The sequence below is a fragment of the Solea solea genome, chromosome 3, assembly GCF_958295425.1.
Source record: "Solea solea chromosome 3, fSolSol10.1, whole genome shotgun sequence".
In the NCBI taxonomy this organism is placed as follows: domain Eukaryota; kingdom Metazoa; phylum Chordata; class Actinopteri; order Pleuronectiformes; family Soleidae; genus Solea; species Solea solea.
In genome coordinates, this window is record NC_081136.1 from 13,116,448 (window position 1) to 13,139,072 (window position 22,625).

A 22,625-nucleotide genomic window follows, 5' to 3' on the forward strand; every position below is an offset into this window, starting at 1 on the left:
GACACTGATACTCAGTGACTGATGTGCCAAACAATGCATTTTCCACAACAGACCGACATGAGGGATATTTATCATGAGCGCACGAGTGAGTGGGAGACGGGGTGTTTTTTTTTTCCAAAGTAAAAGCCTACATTAGTTGACGACAAGGGAGACGCATGTCGTCAATTTGTTTGTGTGGTTTTCCTCAACGTACAATATGCTTCGCTCCAACAATTCCAGGATCAATTATTTGTATTTAATTACCTTTGCATGAATGTCAAATGTTCTCCGACTCCTCTGTTGTCAAATCTCATAAGTCACTGCTGATAAACTTAAAGCAAACTGGATCGACAAGTTAGGCAAAAGGAAAATCTACTTATACATTTAAATAATAACATTACATTGTTATAGCAAACAATAACATTGTTTGCTCCAATTAGTATTTTTGGAGAAATCATGATTTTCTTTCTTTTTCTCTGGACACTCACAGTAAATCTCACAGTCCAGAGTGGAGAATAGATGGGCTTCTATTAAAAGTAATGTCATATATTATTTAAATGATGTCTTTATTAATTCATTATTCCTTGAAAGTCAAGAAATGGTGTGTCATGTAACCTTCGAACGACCTTTTTTGTATTACACGCTCAGAAATAGAAATACTGGTCCAATAATTTGGACACAAATTATTGTTGTCCAATTATTGTGTGGACAACAATAATTGTCCACACAATAATTACATCTTTGACCGTTAAATGAAGCCAATTCATGGGTTAAAATTGCAAACATGCACATAAAATGTGTAGTGGTAATGTCAACAACTTTTCAAAGGAACATTTCCTTTCTTTACATTTTAAAAGTTATGTAAGTATGTGCTCCTATTTTAGATTTAATTCTCTGATTATCAAAATGTACATTTCTCCTCTTTCTAGTGAATGAAATCCTCCAGTGTGTTCTTGTCTTGTATTTTCCAGTGTACACAGGTCCATGTTTATTTGCTAAAATGCAATATGCAAGTCAACCTCTAGATGCCACTAAATCCTACACATGATATAATCATGATCAAACTGGACAAGAAAACTACATTTCTACAATTTTAAAAGTCTTGCATGTCCTTTCTGTGAGTGACTTATGGTTTAGAAATAATATCTCAATATCTTTAGGCTATGTCCCAACAAACAAGATAAAATAAAAGCTGGACACAGGCTTTTTCATTGAGCTCATGAAAGGTTTTCTTGCTTTCTTCACAAGACCGTGACAATCTGCTGTAAATAGTGTGATACGGTCTAAAAATACAGTAACATCTGTACTCCAGCTGTTTAGATAATCCTGATTACATACTTTTATTTTCGATGATATCTGGTGTATTTCCTTGGCTTTCTAATGTTTAATAAAGAATATTATGACATTATAGGAAACATAAGGTGACTCTGCCTATGAATATGGTCACAGTCTTGATTAGAATTTCACATCAATTCCATTCATTTTAATTTAATCATACACATTTGCCTCAAGATCATAACTGGAACAGCCTTTTTTTTACATTTTCATACATTTTCATGCCCTGTCCTTTGTTACCTCCCTCACCACATTCTGTGGTCTTCATTAAATTGGTATAATATTGATATATTACCCAGATGTACCGATACAGAGTGTAAACTTGCAAGAAGATAACTTTAAGGTTTTTTTCAAGACAATCCAGCTGGAGGCTGATTGTTAACGAAAATATTTGTTTGCTGCCACAGCCTGGGGCAGCGCGGGGGAACACGCGGTGTGTCTGCAGCTGTCTCCTTCCACACAGTGATGCAGCTGCTCGCAGGTGCGCAGCGGTGACAATCGAGCAGATGAGCCGAGGCCCCCCCCGAAACCTCTCGCTGCTCCCACCGATCGCAGGGAGAGGCCAGCGTCTCCCAGACTGTCACAGTAAAGAGGAACACTCTCCATTCCGGTGCCAGCCGGTTAAATGGGGACTGCCACTCACTCACTCACTGCTGCTCTCTGCCACACTGCGGATGTGTCACTCATGATGTGCCCGGCTTAACTCGTTTGAGCTCGCGAGTGTGGCGAGCAGCAGAGCATGAAGGGGGACAGCAGCAGGCTCTCTCGCTGCTCAATCACTTTATCCTCACTTCCCTCCGCGGCAGAACCTTATACTTTTTTGGCCCCCTGATCCCAACCTGATCTATTTCTACATCTGTAAAATACAACGTATTCCTGACTGAAGAGAGGAAGAGGAGGAGACTCCTCTGTCTGCTGCTGTGAGGCTGCAGATACTACCGGCAGAGGAAGAGGAGAGAAAGAGAGAGAGAGGGCGGGGTTGTAAAGCTGTGATGAAAATATTACTTCTCTAAAATGTTTCTTTAAGCAGAACTTTGCAAGTTTGGTCATTTTTTTCTCTCGCTTTATCAGACCGTCGTTTCCACTGCTGTCGCTTCCTCCGACAACGGTATTTCTCTGCTTATTTATCTCTGCTTAGAGTCGGCGGCCCTGATCTTGATCAAAGCTGTTAAATAAGGGTAAAAATCCCACATAGTACAGCTTAAAACGGGTGGTTTAGATACCGGAGTGTTAATGTTTCATGCCCATATTTGTTTTGTACATAAAAATGGAATTGAAGCATAGAAAATCTCTAAAAAAAAGTCACACGCTTGAGGGAGGAAGTCGCCGCGATGAAAACAGTTTCAGCGAATAAAAGAGGACTTGTTGAGGAAGTCATGTTGACTGAAATGTCCCTCCTGATAGCGGGTGAGAGGAGGAAACCGCAACAATCCTCCTCTTATTGCGAGGAGCAAATAATACAACAATAATTAATTTTTATCCTTCTGCAGTGACACAGAATTTGAAAAAAAAAAAAAAAATCTATTTCTTTTGCCGAATTCTGTTAAAGGAATACGTCATTGATTTGCATTTAGCTTTATATTACTAGAATAGGGGTAGTATTTCTGAGAAACTGTGCTTCCCAACCTCAGTTTCCCCTGAGCCGAGAAAAATCTTCGTCCTCCAGTGACAATTGCGGAAAACCTAGCTTGTGCAAGTGTGTGTGTTTGCCACAGCATTCGGGACAGAGAGGACATTGGGAAGCGGAGAAAATGATATCAAACACAGGTTGTATTAAATAAAGTTCACTGCCGTACATGATCGAGGGGAGGTGATCAAGGGGAGGTGATCGAGGCGCTTCAAAGGCGAAATAATCACTTAACTCATCGCACAACGCAGGAATCAGGAAGACTGATCCACAACAACAGCAGCAAGAGGAAAAAAAAAAGAGTGGTGTGATAATATTCATTATGCATTTTTTGAGGACTGACACCTGAGCCTCCGAGCCACAAAGGCCATCAGGTGTAATGTATATTCCATTGTCAGGCCTCAGCCAGGAGGCTAAGAGCTACACGAGAGTCAGGAAGCCATCAGTGGGAGGGCGTGTTTGCAGCAGCGTGCCGTAGACCACACACACACACACACACACACACACACCTCTGCTCAGGAGGAAGATCTCCCCCTGTGGCGTATTTACAGTTGGAATTGTCTGAGCTGCCAAAACTTGAAAGAAATGTGTGGAGAAAGACCTTCTCTTTCACTGTGTGTGTGTGTGTGTGTGTGTGTGTGTGTGTGTGTATTGGTGACACCAAATGGTGAGACCGCAGATTGCGACAAACTCCTCGGACTCCTCCTCCTCCTCCTCCTCCTCCTCCCCCTACGCTCACCCCTCCCTTACTCAAACAAGTCCACTGAGGCTGCTGTAGAAACATGGCGGTGCCTCCATAAAGCAAGGCCCTTGCATTAACTACATATAAACGCCATTTTACATTTTACTCGTAAAAACAACCTGGGTCATATCTACAGATTTAAAAACCCTCTTAAATATTACACACTGGACCTTAAAAATGTCTGCATTTGAATAGATCGTCTTTTATAGCTTTAAAATCAACGATTGTGACTCGTGATGAAACAAATCAATGCTGCTTTAGATACTGATATTTATTTATATATATATACACACATATATATATGTGTACATATACATATATATATAAATATACATATAGATGTATATATATATGTATGTTTCTATTGTGAGTATAGGTAATGGACGCCGCCTGCATTGAAATCACTATGTTAATATGCACGTGTGTGTGTTTTCAGGTGGTGGACCTGTACTGGGGTGTCGATCCAGAGGAATGGGACAGTCCCGAGTTACAGCGGCTGAGAATGAAGCTCCTGGAAGAATGCCTGAAGACCTCAGCGGGGCCGTGTTTCGTTGTGAGTATGACACGCCGCGCGGTTAAAAGGTGTGATGGATCATACACTATTTACATGTGTGTGTGAAATGAGCAGAAAATCGGTTTAAATCGGCGGGTGTGTGTGTGTGTGCGCGCACAATTTCTCCCACCATCCCTCCTTGTACATGGCTGTAATAATACTGGCCTTCCTCCATGCTTTTGAAGATCTAATAGCGCTGTGAAAATGACCTAATAAGAGTGAAATCTTCCCTCCTCGCTCGGCTGCATTTGAAACGCCGACACAGAAATGACTTTACGAGTTCTTTGTGCATCTCCTGCATTAGACGGTGGATTTTTAAAAACCTCCTTTTATGTGATTTTGTTTTAACGTATACAGCTGCTGGAGGAGTGATCCGTAAGTCCATGAATAGAAACAGAATTTTAACACAAAGTCAAACACAGAAAGTGCCTTTGGAAGGTGTAGCTACTGTAACGTGCTGAAAATACACTGCAAGGCTAAAATTACACTTGATGAATGAATTATAGGAGAGAGAGAGAGAGAGTGAGAATGATGCATGACTACAGCTGACACTTCACTGATCTTTTTTCTAGATCATTTTTGGCCACGTTAAAAAAGGTTGAGGGGGACGAGGACAGGAGGAGAAATTGATGGTGAATTATTCAAATGGAACAGATCTGAGTTTAGAAGTTGAAATTGAGGTGCGAGATCAGGGGGACATAATGCATTATGGGTAGGACAGGAACCCTGGTCCCCGGGGAGCAAAATCTCTTATTCCCTTGACTGCATTTTGTATTTTTATATTTTTTGCGACCGCCCCGTGTGCACAGTTTACTCCTGCTTCGCGCCCATTCACAAGTTGCTACTCTCTCCCTCTACAACACAGACAACCGCAAAGTAATCAACGTCTCTATAATGGTTTGTTTGACTTAACATTCTTCTTTCTTCTATTGTTAGAACAAAAAAATGCAGATTCAGGAACGACAAAAATGATCAGTTTCGTCAACCGCAATCGGACAACATCACACCTCACGACCCAACGCCCACATTTAACACAGACTCTGACACCAGCCATCATGTGCAATAATACGTTTGCATCGCCACAGACTCAAATTACTGTGCTATCTTTGTGCTAAAGAAAGAAAAAACACACAATCTGCAAAAAAAAAAAGGAGCAGAAACGTGCTTCCAAAGTCTCGGCAGTCCAAATCCAAACCATCTTTTGCGTGAAAGCGTCATAAAGCATATAACAACAACAGTGTGTGTCTCATGAGCTCATTAGAACATGATCTCGTCCAAAGGTATAGCAGCGTAGCAGAAAAATGACACAGATCTGCAGGGCGGCAATAAAACTAGCAAAAAAAAACCCCGACTGATATCACCGAGCACTCAATATAACACATCACTGAACAGAGGGAAGACATCAGTGCATTGACAAGATACTGGCACGGACACTGGGACTTACCTGAGTGAAGAAAAGTGGGAGCAGAGTCTTCGGAGATGGGAACAATCACATTTGACATGAAACGGCTTCTCCGGGCACTTCTCCGAGTGGATGTGCCAAACATTTCGGAAAGTCCAGCTGAGTTGGAGGAGAAATAAAGCGCCATAAACAGTCACATTCCTTTAAAGCAGTCGCTGAAATAAAAAGTCTTCTGTTTATTTAGCCGTGGATGTGCATGCGTGCCGTCCTCTGTGAAGGAGTGAGGATCGGTCAACAGTTAATTGAGTTAAATCAGGTGTGGCAGCTTGAAGAGGCCGCCTTCCACCACAAGGGTGCATTGGATTTACACACACCGACCACTTTATTAAGTACACTTGTTGAACGGCTCTTGATTCGACTACAAGCATCAGAGTGGGGGAAGAAAGGTGATTTTCATGGACTTTGAACATGGCATGGTTGTGGCTGGTCTGAGTATTTCACAAAAAGTGCTGATCTACTGGGTTCTCCGTCTCTAGTGTTTACAGAGAATGGTCCAAAAGAGAGCGCAGCAGCAGTTCTCTGATAGAAAGTGCCTTGTTGATGCCAGAGGTCAGAGGAAAATTGTTGAAAAGACTGTTTGAAAATCATGGAAAAGGAAAAAAGAAACTCGCAATCACAACTGGTTTGTGGAAGACCAACCTGTGAAGGCACAACCTTGAAGTCGACAGGCTACAGCGGCAGAACAGCACACTGGCTGCCATACTACTGTCACTTTATTAGGTGTCCTCTGTACATGACAAAGTGCCAGGTGAATGCACACGGAGCATATGAGTCACAGGGCGACAAGTGGTTCATCTAGATGTAAGAAATCCCTCACATGGACAGACACGGACGCCGAAAGTGTCCGAGGCATGCAGTCTGTCATGAGCGGTGAGGACGGAGGCATGCGCTGAGCAAGTTCCAGCCAGAGCACAGCGCAGCTCTCCAGCTGTTCCAGCTGCAACCAGCAACAAGCACTGACTGTGTCCGCATCATGGATGCGCACTCGGGAGTATATTCTATTTAAGTAGCAGCGATCGCTCACCGGGAAATCACTCTCAGTGGTGTTTTCCCTCTTATTCCCTTGGGGCGCCGTGTTTTACATACGTGGACCTCCTCATATAACCTCAAGCAAGTTTCCATGGTTACCATCTTCTTTGCTGTGTCTTTTGACCAAAGCAAGAGTGCACCAACAACTAGACTGGAAATTGATTTGTCCTTGTTAGGGTGCACGCGGAAAGGGCAGATGATGATATTTACATACTCTAGCGAGCACGTGCGGAGGAAAAAGTATAACCCTTATGTTAGGTTTACATACAGTCTATTAAAGGAATACTTCAAGATTTGCATTTAGCTGTATTACTAGAATAGGGGTATTATTTTTAAAAAATTGTGCTTCCCAACCTCAGTTTAAGTATTTAAGTATTCCTGTCCACTTTTCATGTGTACAAAGAAACAGACATTGCAGGTGGTCATTCCGCGACTCAGTGTCAAGGCCTCTAAAAACCCACACTGTGATGCTATGTTGTGGCTTCGAGTAGAAGATCAGTCAGGCTAAACAGAGCTGAAATGAAGAGATCTCAGGTAAGAAGAAGGGACTCGTTTTTTGTGTTGTGTCTCGTACGCGCCGCGCTGACTCCATTCACTCCCATCAGCTCCGCTGCCCTCTGAGCCCGCTTCAATTTCACCGTCTTAACCCCAACTGACCCAAAAACAATGGCAGACAACACAGCGAGGGAAAGCAAGCACGTACGCGGCACGCCCACTTGCTCTGCATCACCTCACAGAGAATCTTGACCTGAAGGTATTTTCTCAGTCATGAGATCGTGGAATGAGCTGGGCTGTACTCTCTTTACACCCTCACACACTCATGAGACACACGCACGCATCTACAGTGCACATCCTTCCCCCATCTGGCTGGTTAAATCTTTAATGGCATATTCTCGTCACCGTGTCTCAGTGGGAATGTAGAATTTTATGCCGAGGAGCCCATTCAGACATGTCAGAGACAGCTGCTGCTGCTGCTGCTGTCGCTCCCCGCGGCTCTTCGTCGCCGTCACCTCACAGGCCGGTTTGACAGACTGGGGACAAGTAATGGCAACAGAGGCCGCAATGGTGGGTTTATGGTGGGAACTTGGGTCTTTGTTTACGACACTTCTGGGTTGTCTGTGGCCGCGTTTCATGGTACAGTACGGAAAGGGTTTGGAGCGGTAAAAAAGCCCTCGGTCAGGCTTGCGTGTCGACTGAAAGCGGTACTTTAACTTTGTATGCAAGCATGACATTGTACCAGTGCGTCTACAACGAACAACGACATTGAACACAACAACTCCCCCCCTCTCTCCCCCCTCTCTTGCTTCATTGACCTGTCCAATAAACGCAAAAAACAAGAGCCCAGAGTCACTTCATTGGATATCGGAAAAAGGAAAACATGAAATCCAATCCAATACAAAAAGCCTAAGTATAGCCCCAGTAAGAGAGGCTTTTCACCAGGTACGGTCCTCTGCAGGGGTGTCAAACTCAATAACAGAGGGGGACGAAATCAAAAACGGTGTCCACGTCGTGGGGCCAGATGAGGTCAAATACCAAAAACGTCCGAACAAATGGTTTTCCATTGTCCGTTTCCATCTGTCGTGCCCGATTTCCTCTGCTGTATTTCAGTTGAGCAGCACATAGACAGGGAGCCAAATACAAAAAAGTGAGGGGCTGAGCCTTTTCAAAGTCCACATTTAATGGTAGGAATCAGTAAAATCGGTGGGAAAAAAAGCAGGAAAGACAGAACATATTATGACACCTGTGCTATAGATAATCTGTTTCTGAAATACCCGTCTGGCACCAACAACCATGACACGTTCAAAGTCACGCCTTCTCTTCTCTTTCATGCTGGTGCTTGTGAAGTCGAGCAGGTGTACCTAATATAGTGACCTTTGTTATGTGGTTGAGGCAAATCCCAGTGTTTTCAGTGCTTTCATTTCCATAAGTTTCTCTCTCTCACTGATTTGTTAAGATCTTTTCCTGCCTCGAGACACCATCACTTTGGCCGAACGCTGCTGCAGAAGTGTCACCCCAGCCAAGAAATACACACACACACACACACAGTCTGGTTTCCATGACATCACATTGACTCTAATTCATTTCCAGGTGACTTACTCTAACCTTAACCATAACTACTACTGGCCTAACGCTAACTTCATCCTAACCAAACAACATGTCTTCGCCTTAAAATGAAATAATTTTCGTTGGAAGACAAGTCCCCATTATGTGACTGTGTAAAGACATCCCCACAGGTCCCCACAACATGAGTAATACCTGGAACACACACCTTTTCTTAGGAAACTACATTGCCTTGCACTCATTTGAACCTAACCACAATTTAAATCTCAGCCCTAAACTTTACCAGGTCCTCAGAAATGAGGCTCTGTCTCATTAGGACCAGGATTTTGGTCTCCGTGAGGACTCACTGGTGTCCTAGTGTTTATGCCATAAAAAGAGCATTGACAGAAGACTTCAAAGAGACGCTGCTCTGGGGTTCCACAGCCCAACAACTGTCACTGAGCCCACTGCACGGATCACACGGGGAGAAAGGGGATGAAACAAAAGAAATGAGGACTGGAGGGGCAAGGTGGGAATTTGAGGCAAGAAGAACAGGCTGCTTATAGAAACAGTACAGAGGAAACAAAGAAACAAGGTTGTCGCGGCGCGCAGTGTAGGTGTGTTTTTCGCTGACAGGAAACCTCTTAATGCCGCGCATGAATCATTCAGGGCCTGTGAGGATCCTTCATCTTCTTCACGATCCGAATCTTGTGTGCAGTGCAGTTCGACCTTGATGTCGCAACTCCTCATCTGTTATTTGGAAACTACAAAATAAAGCGACATAGTTTGTTTGATCCGCGGCGCGTCAGCCAGCCTAGAGTTGTGTCGGTTTCATGAAACAGAGTCGACTGTTGCGTAAGCGGCGGCTTCTTCTCTCTCTCCGTGAGAGTCAATCGCAGCTTTGCAAAGGTTGCAGATACACACACACACACACACAGACGCCCCTCACCACACCACACCTGGGTGAGGGGGGCTTTTCTCTAAACCTGTCGATGCAATAAAGCTGGTTTCCATGGCAATGGCGGGGGTTGGCATGGTGATGGTGTCATTGACCTGGAGATTAAGCATGACAATGAGCCTTGACTGCTTCTCCCCCCCCCCTCGTTCCTCTTCTCTGCAACAGTCTCAAATTTCCAGTCTCATGGAAAAAAAAACAACAACAACTAAAGCATGATAAATGCCTCAAGGACAAGTATCAGCAAACAGGAGGCAGCTTTTCTTTCCTATTTGTGTGGACATGTAGCAGGTTTACTGGAAGTGGATAGAGAGGATAGTCAAAGATACCGTCGCTCTTCTCTTCTTCTCTCAGACGATGTAACTGCTAATCAGATGACCCAAACAAGCTTGGAAGTTATTTATACCGTTTGTGTACAACCAAATAAATGGTGCCCGGGAATTAAAGGTTTATATTACGATCTTTTGCATGGCAAACTTATATCGCTTTTGAGACACCGAGTATCGTTTTTTTTCACTCTCACTAGAGAACATAGGATTTTGCAATATCGTGATAATATCGTATCATGGTGTCCTCTGGCATTTCCCACCCCTAGAAGTTATTACACTGTTGGTATCCAAACATACCAACTGCCTTAGAAATAAGATGGTATTATTATTATTATTATCATCATCATGAATTCCTCTTTGAAAAGTATTACCATGTTGTTACTGTAACTGTTTCTGGATACACAAAGTACAGTAAGAGAAACCAAATCATTATGAGTTACACACCGTGCTGTGAGTGTGTGTATGTGTGTGTGTGTGCCAGTCACTGAATATTAAGCATTCCTCTAAACACATCATCTGTTTCTTTTTTCCCCCCCTCCACGGTGCCAAAGCTTATGCAGCAAATGTCAGAGCAGTCGACTGCGTGTTTCACTGATTGATTGACCGCGCGAGCAATTGATTTGTTGATTCATACTGTAGCTGCGTTAGCTACAGTCGTCGCTGCCGACTGGCTCATCAGATAAAGTGCACTTAGTCAGAGTATGAAACCCCTTCCAAGGATGAAGAAAACCGAGGAGGGAGGAGTAGAAGGAAGGAGGGAGGGAGGGAGGGAGGGAGGGAGGGAGGGAGGGACGGAGGAGTGCATTTGGCCTCCATCTGCTTTGCTCTTGTCACTTTAGCCTCCTGTGTTGCTTGCACCTGCGGCTGCTGAAGGGGAATAAGAACTTGTGCAACCCCTCGGTCCCCTTTCAAAATAGACACACATACTGTACACGTGTACATTTCGTGAGCGGCCGTGCAGTAGTAATCCACTTTAGTAATCCACATACTGTAATCTCTGGCTAAGAGTGAGTTGTTAAATCCAGGCAGCAAATATTTGGACATTCTTTTTCGAGTTTGGCTTTGGTTAGTGAAGTAGTATTTGACAGGAGCGGCAATGCGGCGATTGCTGTCTGCATTTGTGACACAATGTCAGCAAATTGGAGAATGTCTCTCCTCCCAGCTCTCTCTCCAGACATTCTAGTTGAGTTATTTTTTATTAAAAAAAAAAACATCACATACAAAATGTCAAAAGTGAAACACTGACCTTTGTCCCATCGCTGTAGGTTTGTCAGCGTCTTGTATCAAAGATACTTGCTGTATTAAGATCCTGCAAAAAGGAAACACAAACACAGAAACCTTGTCACAAGTGGATTAAACTGCATCTTTGTCAGCACTAAAAGCCTCAAAATGTCTTGTTTGCTTATTGCACCCATAAAAAGGGCGAGAAAATGTCCTGTGAGTAAGGGCTTGTGCCCATTTTTCCAGTATGAGCAGTTTAAAGTCAAGAAAAACAAAAAATGGAATTTGACTTTAGAGTTTTATAGAGAAAAAAACACTATAGATGTATATGAATAAGAGGTTTTGCATTTTCATTTTGAAATTTGACCAGTATAAAACATACTTCCAATGGATTTTTTCGAGTATTTGATTAGTCAAAATTTGACATTTGTTAAAAATGAAATGCTCTCTGCTCCGTTTCTCCATAAAGACGCTGATTCGCATGCTTGTACAAACAGGTGCGAGCCAATCAAATCCCATTTATGCCTGTAGTAGCTCAAACACAGAAAGCATCAACCCGAGCTCTCAGACAAGGTCGTTCTCCACGTTGACAATGATTTTGTGCGCTCACCAATGGCCGACGCAACGGACATCATATCACCACGTCTTGTTACATAGTCAGCCACGACAGACGCCGCTCTGCTGAGCTCTGATAGCTGTGTCAAGCACCTCAAGCATCACGCCCACCCACTATTGAGTGTAGAAGCAATGTGTGTGTGTGTGTGTGTGTGGGAGCTAAGCCAAGTCCTGGATCCACCCCCTAATCTTGACCCCGTACCACATCCCTCCACAAAGTTTTGCAAAATATCTTGAGAGTACTTTTTCTGTAATGCTGCCAACAAACAAACAAGTTAACAGACAGATATGGTGTAAAAACTAGTGCTGTCAAGCGATTAAAAAAAATGAGAGATTCATTAATTATGATCTGTAATTAATTAATCTAATTCATCTCTTTTTTTAATCTCACCTAAAAATTGGTGAGACTTGACTTGACTTAACTTTAAATTCATTATTACGGCAGATCAAAAGATTGATATATAACAAATAGTGGCTGTATAAAGTCATTTATTGTTTTAATAAACCTGAACACATGTACTAACTTACTAACTACGTACTAACTACTTCTACTAGTTCCAGGCCGAGTGTGAGTTCTGACCCCAAACTGCACACGCACATTTCTGTGACGTAGCTCTGGAAAGGGTCTATAAAGTAGCCTGACGGTCGCAGACTTGCTCATACGCGGGGTGTTCTCCTCCAGTTTAGTTTGGCGAAGAGCTTTGCTGTGGCTCGCTAAATAGCTAACGTCTTCGCCGCTAACGTTAGCTGTGGCTGCACTCGCGACTGGGTGCTTTGCATTGACGTGGTAGGCTAAACTTGAGCTGCTTCGGTGGTAAGCTAACTCCTTCTTACACAGAACTATCATCACTTTACCTTTGTCAATGGTGCCGTCGGGGCGTTTTTGCCTGGCCTGGTCTCGCGGGCGTAAAGTTAGAGATTAAAAATGAGATTAACGCGATTAAAAAACATAACGCACTAAATATGAATGTTTTTAACGCAATCATTTGACACCCCTAGTAAAAACCTAATCTGTGCCGAGGGAACTAAAATCAAACCATTCAGGGAAATGAATCATCTGTGAGGAAACAAATACCCAGAACGAAAAACCATGTTTCTTTGCCCCATGTCCCATCCAGTCACGTTGGGAAGGTAATGGTTGATGAAGCTGGTCACCAGGGGGCGATCAAGATGGACATTTCATCCGTCTTTATTTATAGTCTAGGGATGAGCTGATACCATAACTCGGTATCGGTCCAATATTGGGTGAAAATCACTAGATCGGATATCGGGACAAACAAAAAGGTAAAATCTGACATATCATAGTCTAAAATGTCTAAGATAACAGTATCAGACCTGTATCGTTATCAGTAGATGCTGTGATGCTTGTGAGGTTTGTGATGTATCGTGCCGCGCCTAATACGGTCAATAGGGCTTCTCCCCGGGACAGTCTGAGCGTGTCACACTACGTGAATGCAGACTAATGGCCCTGCATGAGAAAACAAACAAAGCACGTCTGCATCGTTCTTTTAAAGCACCCTGCGCTAAAAGGTTCACCTGTCTCTGGAAACGTGTTGGGCTTGAATCCAGCTTGTGACCTTCCCCCCCGTCAATCACGGCGGAAGTTAGCGAGAAGCGTGCCCTACTTATCCATTTCATTCTTTATTTTTGGCAGGAGGAGAGCGCAGAGCATCGTGCACACTTGTATTGATTCATCTGAGGCTTTTTAATATGCACAGCTCTTCTTTTGTGCTTTATTTTCTTATTTGGCCTAATTAAGAACTAGAATTGTTTTTAAAGATTCACGATGCACTGATTGTGAAGTTCTGGCCCATTAATGATGTTTGAAATAACAATTGGCTGATAGCTACTGTACTAGAGACTGAGACATGAAGATATCTGAACTTTTTAAAGTAATTTAACCTCCACACTACCTTAATAATTACAAATATGACCATACAAAGTTATGAATCAACCTTTAAAACTACCTTGAAATACAATAAAAGAATAAAAGACCTCCTGTCTTGGTAGAGTTCTGGCTCCTAATTTTATTGAAGTGGTGCAGGATTCTAATAAAATGATAACATTTATCATCAAAATGCTTATGTAATGATAGATGATGAACACCTCCTCCTCCAAGGCAGCTGATACCGTCCGTAGAAATGATCTTCTCTATCCAAAAGATGCTGAAAAATGAATCTTTAGCACCAGACTCATGCAGCATGGACAAAAATGTAAATGAAGCCAGTGAAGGCATTTGTGGGCTTGGAGAGAAGGCTGTCCTACAGACCATGCCACATTCTGCTTGTCCTCTTCATCTGTTCCCACTGCGAACGCCAAAGGGACCAAGGAGTCCAACACGGGAACGGCTTTGAAGGGCCATTGCCGCCAGCATGCGAGCGCAGTTGTCCCTGCTCATCGGAGCTCACAGTCACTTGGCTCGTCCCTCACTCGCTCTGCATCTTCACCCCGAGGCTTTAGCTGCCTGCAAATTACGACACATGGAGTAAAGATCAGCCGATCTAGTACTCGAGGGTTTCCAGTGCTTTTCTCCTCTTTATTTTCCCTCAGTTGTGACGGATGGAGCGCATCTGTGCCAGGAAATGGCCCTGATCATTTCCGATGGCACTTGATTCGGCCGTTGCTCAAAAGCACGTGTGTAGACGCTGAGGGGGAAGTGTGTGGACTCACTGGAGCTTACACTACATATATATGCCATGTGGAGTGAAAAGGCCACTACTTAATGATAACGTCTAATTATGCGGTCTAGATTGTGGTACGCAAGACTGGTGAAGACGGCGGTGATGATATTATTGTTGATGATGATTCTTATTGCACAGAATCACACCGAAATGTCAGTCTGGCAAATAAACAATCCGTTTCGCTGAGGCGTTAATTTCCTTTCATAATTAACAGTGCCATCTGCTCAAGATATAAAGCAAATCTGCTCATTTTGTTTGACATGACAGATTACTAAGCATTGGGACATTTTGCCTAGGCTGTGGATTTATACATAACAGTGTGTCATTCCAACACTTGCAGTGCGGCAGCTAAACAAATCTGCTCCCCCTGTTCAAAACAACAATTCACAAATAGGAACTGGCATCGACTGTGTCGTTAGCCAACAGTAATTATAGAACGATGGCAACGAACGTTGGGTCTGAGTTGATATTTCTGAAGTCCAATAAAATACTTCACACTTTTCGGCTGACTCACACGCACCCAAAGGAGGTATGAAGTGAATGAAGCAGCCATTGCATTGTGGGTATATAACTTGGTGCTGCAGTTGAGAAACGTTCATCTATCCATTTTCTAATGCTTTACCCTCCACATGAGGGTCACGGGGGGGCCACTGAACTGAAATCACGACTGAACGAGTTGTGATCCGGCTCACGATGGCCGGCTTTCGGCAGACTCCTCTGTTAAATATTGAGATTTTAGAAATTTCCTTGTCAAATGTTGGAGACTTAATGCACGTTTCAGGATTTTTAAGTCTTTCTAACTCATCTACAGTTCGGCTTTGCTCGGTTTGATTCCACAACCCTCATGAATCGTCCTGTGACGACACTCTCTGTCAATCACAGTCACATTTAGTATGGGATTAGCTCGCTTGGAACCTCGCTAGAGCAAAAAAAAAAACCAGTAGACTCAATCCGAGAAAAAGTGTCATATAAAGGCCCAAACAGAACCTATGGACCAGGATGTTTTTCCCCACTGTTGGGTGAACATTGCATAACCATCACTTTAGCAACATCCGCATTTATTGCTGGCCGTGACACTGCTCTGCTAAACTCCGATAGCTACCTCCAAGTATCAGACCTGCCAGAACTTTATGTCGCAATAAATACTAGCCAGCCTGAAGTTTAGTAAAGTTGTCTGCTCTTTGTTTCGGAAAGCAGTTACCAGAACAACTTTTCCCAGCTGCACCCCAGTCACGCCTGTACCTCTGAAATCACCTCAAATAAGTTGCATCATGGACTCCCATCATTCACGATGCACCACTGATCCAAAAAAATAGAGCCGTTAAACCGTTTAAAAGATTATGCTGATACATGGTGGCTGTCTTTCTTTCTTTCTTTCTTACTTTCTCACCTTCCTTGCCCTCTACCTTTTTCCTTTATTTCCTTGCTTCGTCTCCTCAGGGTCTGGTGGGAGAAAAGTACGGCAGCATTCGAGTGCCGGGGGAAGTGGAGTCGGCAGAGTTTGAGATGATCCTGGACGCAGCAGTGGAGGCGGGGTTGGACACACACATCCTGGAAGAGTGGTACTGCAGGGACGAAAACTCAGTGCCACCCGCATACTACCTCAAACCCAAAGCCCAAATGCTCAAGAACTACCAGAACTCTGTAAGTCCAACTGACCTGCTGTACACGGGGCACATTTAAATACTGTTATGGTAGTGAAGGGATTTATTGGTCACTCTGGTGCGTTGGTTTCCCCAAAATACACAAAATTGCAAATAAAATATCGATTTAATCATTCAAAAATATTGATTAGTGTTTTTTTGCTTGTTATTCTGACCATGGGCGGGCCTTAGGAAGCTGCCGGCTGATTTAATACTGAGTTTTGGAGTGGAAGTAGTCACAAGCTTGGACTCGCTGTCCGTCTTATTGACACAAATCTGATTCCATCATAACATAACTTAATTTAACTGATTAACCGATTTTTTTCTGGAGGATTAGAAGCTGGAGAATCGGTAACATTCATATCATGTCTGTGAAATTCTCGGGTTTTTTTGGGCCGATAATCACTTCAGACCCAAAATCTGCCCAACCATTCTCTAGTGGGGGACGAGAACGAGACCTCTATCTGCGACTGTACGCGACTGCACACTTACAGTCATAGACAAGAGTGACAGCAGTCTCCTGTCTCACAGACAACATCCTCTCCCCCGCCCTATTTTTGTCATGCTCAGATGGAGTCCAGCAGCGCAGCCAAGACAAAGAATGACAAGGCCTGGAGGAACGTGTCGGAGGAAATAAAGAGGATCTTCCGAACAGCCGTGCTGCAGCTTCAAGAGAAAGGGACCATGAAGAGCGCTCAGGCCAAGAAATTCCTTTGCTCTGGTTAGTTTCAGACCGACGTTTTCAGTCTGCCTGTTTGTTTGATCGTCCAACATCCATAAAAGAAAATGGTCTGATTATTCATGTTTCGTGAGATGAACTGAATTTGTTCCATCCATTTATCTACTTTCAAGCATTTTAGCTGTTTTTTGGTTTTGGGCAATTATGTCAATTCATCACGGACTTTTAATAATATATTATTGTTGTTCGCCAAACAATCAGTCAATAAAATAATTAGCAGATAAGTCAATAATTAGTCTCAGCCCAGAGTTTCTACAGCGCATTAATTCTGCTGAAGGGATATGCACATTGCTCATTTTTCTTATATAAGCAAATGTGTGTGTGATAGAAATATTCATTCAAATGTACCTCAAGTACACAAAATGTCTGCCAACACTGAATATAATGACTCATTAGCACATTAATCTTCCATGAGGGAAATCACAGGGCAAAGGTCACGTGAACTCTAGTCTATAATGAGCGAGGGTGTCGTTTAGACTTGTCTCTCACAAAACTGATGAGGTTGACAGGTGACAGTGATTGATCAACGACGCTTTGTCTTGTTCACCTTGAAGTCATTAAAAAAAAAAGCCTCGGCTTCAAACACTTTTGATCGGCTAAAGAGCAAAAACGCAACTATTGCTCCGTTACATTTACACCAGTGTAAAAGGTAACAGCAAAAGTCAAATTTACCTATTGTAGACTATTAAAAAAAAAAAAAAAAAAAAAAAAGACATGCGCACCATCCACATCACTGCAGCATTTTAGAGTCCCGAAAACAATCAAACAAACAAACAGATATACTTTATTGCCCCCGCTTGGACATTTGTCTCGGGCCAAAGTGCTGCAACAGCTGCAGAACAACACACAGCAAGACGGAAACAACAAGCAGCCAACGGGGGACATAAATTCACAGTTCTGCCTCCATTTCAGTTTATTTCTGGGTCAGTGTTTTAGTCTGGATGGATATAAAAAAGAAAAATGTTGGAAACAATGACACAGCAGCTTTCATTGATTTCTGATTGGTAATGAAAAGCGCCCGTCAGTGGTCTCAACGATGCCCAGTGCATCGCAATAGTCACATGATACGTCCGTGCATCCATTTCTCATCATCCAGAATAGACTTTCCCACTTGAGAATAATCCATTTATCCTTGATGTGTTTGGACATGAGCGAACTAATCTTTCCCGACATCTTTTTCTTTTCCAAATCAGCCATTGTGGGGAGACGATCAAGCATCATGACAAGTCTCACAGACTAGTCACAGCTCGTAGCTTCTCTTGTGGTGGAAATAAAAGAAAAATATATTCGGTTAATTTGGCACTCAGGTTTTATAATTTCACATGAAAAGGGAACGTCGCTTTTGTGTCAGGAAGCTCCAGTTTGGCTTGATGATGCTCCGCAAAGGAAGTCGTACCGTCTTCTCAAACTCCCAGCCTTCCTTTGACAAGTACTTCTTTTCTCTCCCACCTAATTAGCGGCCTCACAAAAACTACACAGGAGATGTTGGCAGAATTTCAGCAGTCCAGCTCCTTGTAGGAGACCCTGTGATCCAGTCGAGCATGGCTGGCTTATGAGATTTCTTTAGTTTCTTCGTTATAAAAAAAAAAAAAAGCCAGAAGAGAAAAGGACAAAAGCTGCTAAAAATGTGTTCCAACCATAAAAACCCTACATCTGTTAGACTTCAGACTTTGCAGGCTGTACGCTAAGAGCCAATGATTTGTTTTTAACACAGATTGTTGATAAAAATAGCATTTGTTCTCCAGTTAGAGAAGTGAAGACGAGGATGTTGGATGGTAAACCACCGGGAGGCAAAAATACTATGAGCTTCATTTATAACATCAGTAAACATTTAAACAGGCCTAATTTATTTAGAAAAAAAACAGACATTAAAAGGATGAGTGGGCAGCAGTGTGATTGACAGCAGGTGTTGTCCAATAGGAGCCTGGTTGCAGGTGACGTAGTGTACGTCCATGTTTCAAAAACTGAGTTTTGCAACTTAAGGACTATGTTCATTTTTCTATACAGTCCATGGTTTATCAGTACCTTGGAAAATTAGTTTTTCAAAAATGAGAAGTTTTTTTTTGAAGTAAAATATTGTATGACGTTTTCCTCTGATTTCAGCCTTAGAGGACGAGTTAGACTTTGCCCTTGGGAAACAAACGCCTGCCTTTCTCAGGAAATGTGTCTGCTACATCCGCAAGATCTCCAACTTTGACCGCTTCGCCAAAATCCCCGACATGACCCGATACATGGACACCGTGGTGAGCAGCGACCGCGTCATGCGCAACCAGGAAGCCTACGAGCGCCTTCTTAAAGTACGGGACGAGTTCATCCCGACGATCGTCGCCGCCTCCAACCTGCGCGTCTACTCCTCCGTCACGCACTGTGACATGAAGCTGGGCTACTCCCAAGAAGTGGAGAGCCACTATGTGGAAGGCCTGTGCAAGCAGTTCTACGAGGACATGGTGGACATCATCCAGGCCACGGTCCAGCAGAACTTTGACACGGAGACCGACCCGCTCTATGACGAGATCGTGCAGCATCTGTCTCTCTGTAAAACCTACGCGGCGCTCTACGAGTACAAGGCTGAGACTTTGGATTATGTGCACGAGTATGTTATGCCATCCAAGGCGAGCAGAATGAGCCCTATGGTGGTGTTCGGTGGACCCTGCACTGGAAAGACGCTGCTGCTCTCTGAGGTGGCCAAAGAGGTGAGACACAAGAGATATGACAGTGAATGATATGATATATAACACTTCTGCTGTAAAGTAACTAAAAATACTCGCCTCGCCTCTACACAGTTTGGTTGGTTTTCCGTTACAATAGTACGTCTTCAACGTGAGCGGAGTCATTTGAGACATTTCCTTGGTAATTGTTGGAGATTAACCCACGTTTTTAGGATTGTTGAGTCTTTTTAACTGATCTACAGTCCGGCATTGTTCCGTTTGATTCTTGTGTCGGACGTCGCGCTCATGCCCTCTTCCTGTGACGACACTCTGACCAATCAGTGGTCATACCTACTCATTGCTGTATGCTGCATGTTTTGCCACCGAAGCCCCCCCCCCCAGACAAAAATGCCCACAATTCCACGCTGCTTCACAACATCATCAAACTAGATCTTCTGCTTTTGTTTTGATTGAGAGATCCCCGAGCAGCAGAAAGTTCTGTTCTGAGCATGTGTCCTTCTTTGTTCAACATTACGTTAGGGAGTGTGCAACTGTTTGACCATCTGTGTGTCTCTCAATTCCTGCATGTGTGTGTGTGTCAGTTCTACATCTGTTTACACAGACACATTATGGGGACTTGTCTTCTCAATGGGCGCAGGCAGGGAGTCCAAAAAGACATAGAGCCGGCACACTTGCCACAAAAACAGTATAGAGGTTCCATTTACATTAACATTTAAGCATTTAGCAGACGCTTTTATCCAAAGCGACGCACAAAAGAGGAATAAGCTACAAAGAAGGAGTCAGAACAGTGGACTGAAAAGAGGGTGAGCGTGCAGAAGTGGATCCAAGTGCAGAAGGGGATGGTGCAGGGGAGGGGGTAAGGTAAGGTGCTCAGACAGAAGATGCTCTTGGAAGAGTTGGGTCTTCAAGAGCCTCTTGAAGATAGACAGGGACGCCCCTGTTCTGATCGCGACTGGTAGGTCATTCCACCGTCATTCCAGCGGGGTACGACACATGAAAAGAGTCTGAATTGTCTTGTGCGGGCGGTTGGCACCACCAGACATTAATCCTGTAATGAACGGAGGAGTCGAGGAGTAACATAAGCCTGTATGAGAGCATTTAAGTAGATGGGAGCAGACCCATGGAGCACTTTGTAGGCTAGCATCAGTGATTTGAATTTAATGTGAGTGGCTAAGGGTAGCCAGTGGAGCTCAATGAACAGTGGTGACATGTGCCCTTTTAGGCTGAATTGAAGACCAGTTGCACCGCCGCGTTCTGGACCATCTGTAGCGCACATTTAGAAGCACTTTATGACCCGAGGAAGATCCAGACCGGAAGGACTCCATCTCCTTTCACCCTTTGTGTTCTTTCAGCCTTTGCACCCTCAACAAAAACAGGTGTTGTGCGTATGTTCTTCCGTAATGTTCTCTTCTCAAGACAAGCAGCAAGTGCTCATAATGTAAATCATGCAATTTCAGGTTTAGGTTTTAGGTCAAGTTTAGCTTTAGGTTGCTGTAAGCCGTAGAAGTCCTATATTGGTGAGATAATGAAAAAGACATGGACTCTAAAACAATCCAAAAATGTCAGAGAGGAATGAACGTGCCATTTAAGCTATGTAGAAGACAAAAGAAGAAAAAAGCTTGATAGATGAGTCTAAATTTGAAAAAAAAAAAGGTATTGGACTGATATTAGTATTGGTAGATGCAGAGTTGAATATTGAGTCCTTCCTATTTCATTGTACCTGAGAATAATAGCAATAACTGCCATGTATAAGTTAATGCAGGACACAGTAATCATACACCCCAGCTGTAATCAGCTAACAGCCAGCTGACCACAATCTGTAAATCATTCTCCAATCATAGCCACTCTCTCAACACGGCGGTCCATTTAAAAAAACAAAACAAAACAAAAGACCTCTCTCATTAATTTTTTGTTTGACCAATGCTGCCTGCTTTGCCGCCTCCACATCTGTAGATCAGAGTTTGACAGGCTTTAAACTTGTACGGAGGTTTGCCTACGTTGCACCAAGCGTGCTGCTTGGCCAATCCGGTTAGCATCTAACCATCAGTACCAAGTCTAACAAGTCATAGTTATGGTTAGTCTCCAGAAAAAAGGGAACAGTAAGTCAATGTCATGTCCTCTAACATACAGTAGTGGAGACCTTGTGATTACCAACATCTGCATATAATTTGTCAGTAGTGATATGTTTTTTTTTTTAACGTGTGTGTGAGTGTAGATTAAGTTTGCACCCGTACAACATAGTCTTTGTTCACTCTTGTGTGCCATCTGGCTGCGTCCACCTACATTAGCATCACACCGTAGCCAAGATCATTCAGCAGACACCCACATACCCACAGCTCCTGTCCAGCCTTTTTTAAATAAATGTCACATTAATACGCGGTAACACAAACCAAAACAAGCAGCAAAAAAACGTGTGACGATAATGATGAAAGGTTACAGTGAGCCTACACAAGGCAAACAACTGATCAGCTTCCTGTTTACATCAGCATGCACATGCTCAGTGCACCTGAAAGGTCACATGATATCCATGTTTAGGTGTGTTTGTAAGGATGCAGATTACTATAGAAATTAGCATGGGTTTAGGGCAAAATGCCATTGAAATGATCTGAAGCTGCACTTGAATTTCTCATGACGGGGGCTTCTGCCACATAACTGCTGACCCTGTAATCGTACAAAAGAACCCACAAGATTACAGATTTAGTTACAGATTATAGGAAATTATTTCCAGTGTGTACTTTAGGAAATAAAGTTATTGAATATTGGTCCGTCATGCAACATAACGAGGGCTTTAGAATCCATACTCCTCCTCAGTTCTATGCGCATAGTGCAGTTGACATTAAGTGTCACTGTAAGTGGTATAAGAAAGCACTTATTAAAAAAATAATAATAATTTAGATAAATACTGTACATAAATAAATAAATGTTTTAGTTGATTAGCAGATGACTTGAGCGGAGATTCGTTATTGCCCACACTGATTAATCACACGGCCGTATTGTGCGTGGGCT

At 43.2% G+C, this 22,625-nt stretch overlaps 1 protein-coding gene and 1 long non-coding RNA gene across 3 annotated transcripts in view; one reads left to right on the forward strand and one right to left on the reverse strand.

Moving 5' to 3' along the window:
• LOC131456887 (NACHT and WD repeat domain-containing protein 2) overlaps positions 1–22,625 on the forward strand; it is a 52,947-nt gene that overhangs the window by 21,497 nt on the left and 8,825 nt on the right. For both annotated transcript variants that reach the window (XM_058625557.1, XM_058625558.1), the window contains exons 4-7: positions 4,120–4,236; positions 16,009–16,212; positions 16,782–16,932; positions 19,054–19,643. In XM_058625557.1, coding sequence (XP_058481540.1) covers positions 4,120–4,236; positions 16,009–16,212; positions 16,782–16,932; positions 19,054–19,643 — 1,062 coding nt within the window. The remainder of the gene's footprint in view (positions 1–4,119; positions 4,237–16,008; positions 16,213–16,781; positions 16,933–19,053; positions 19,644–22,625) is intronic.
• Positions 5,681–22,625, reverse strand: part of LOC131456888 (uncharacterized) — a 30,667-nt gene continuing 13,722 nt past the window's right edge. Inside the window, exons 2-3 of the long non-coding RNA XR_009239952.1 lie at positions 11,298–11,360; positions 5,681–5,797 (exon numbers count right to left, since the gene is read on the reverse strand). This is a non-coding gene — a long non-coding RNA (uncharacterized LOC131456888). The remainder of the gene's footprint in view (positions 5,798–11,297; positions 11,361–22,625) is intronic.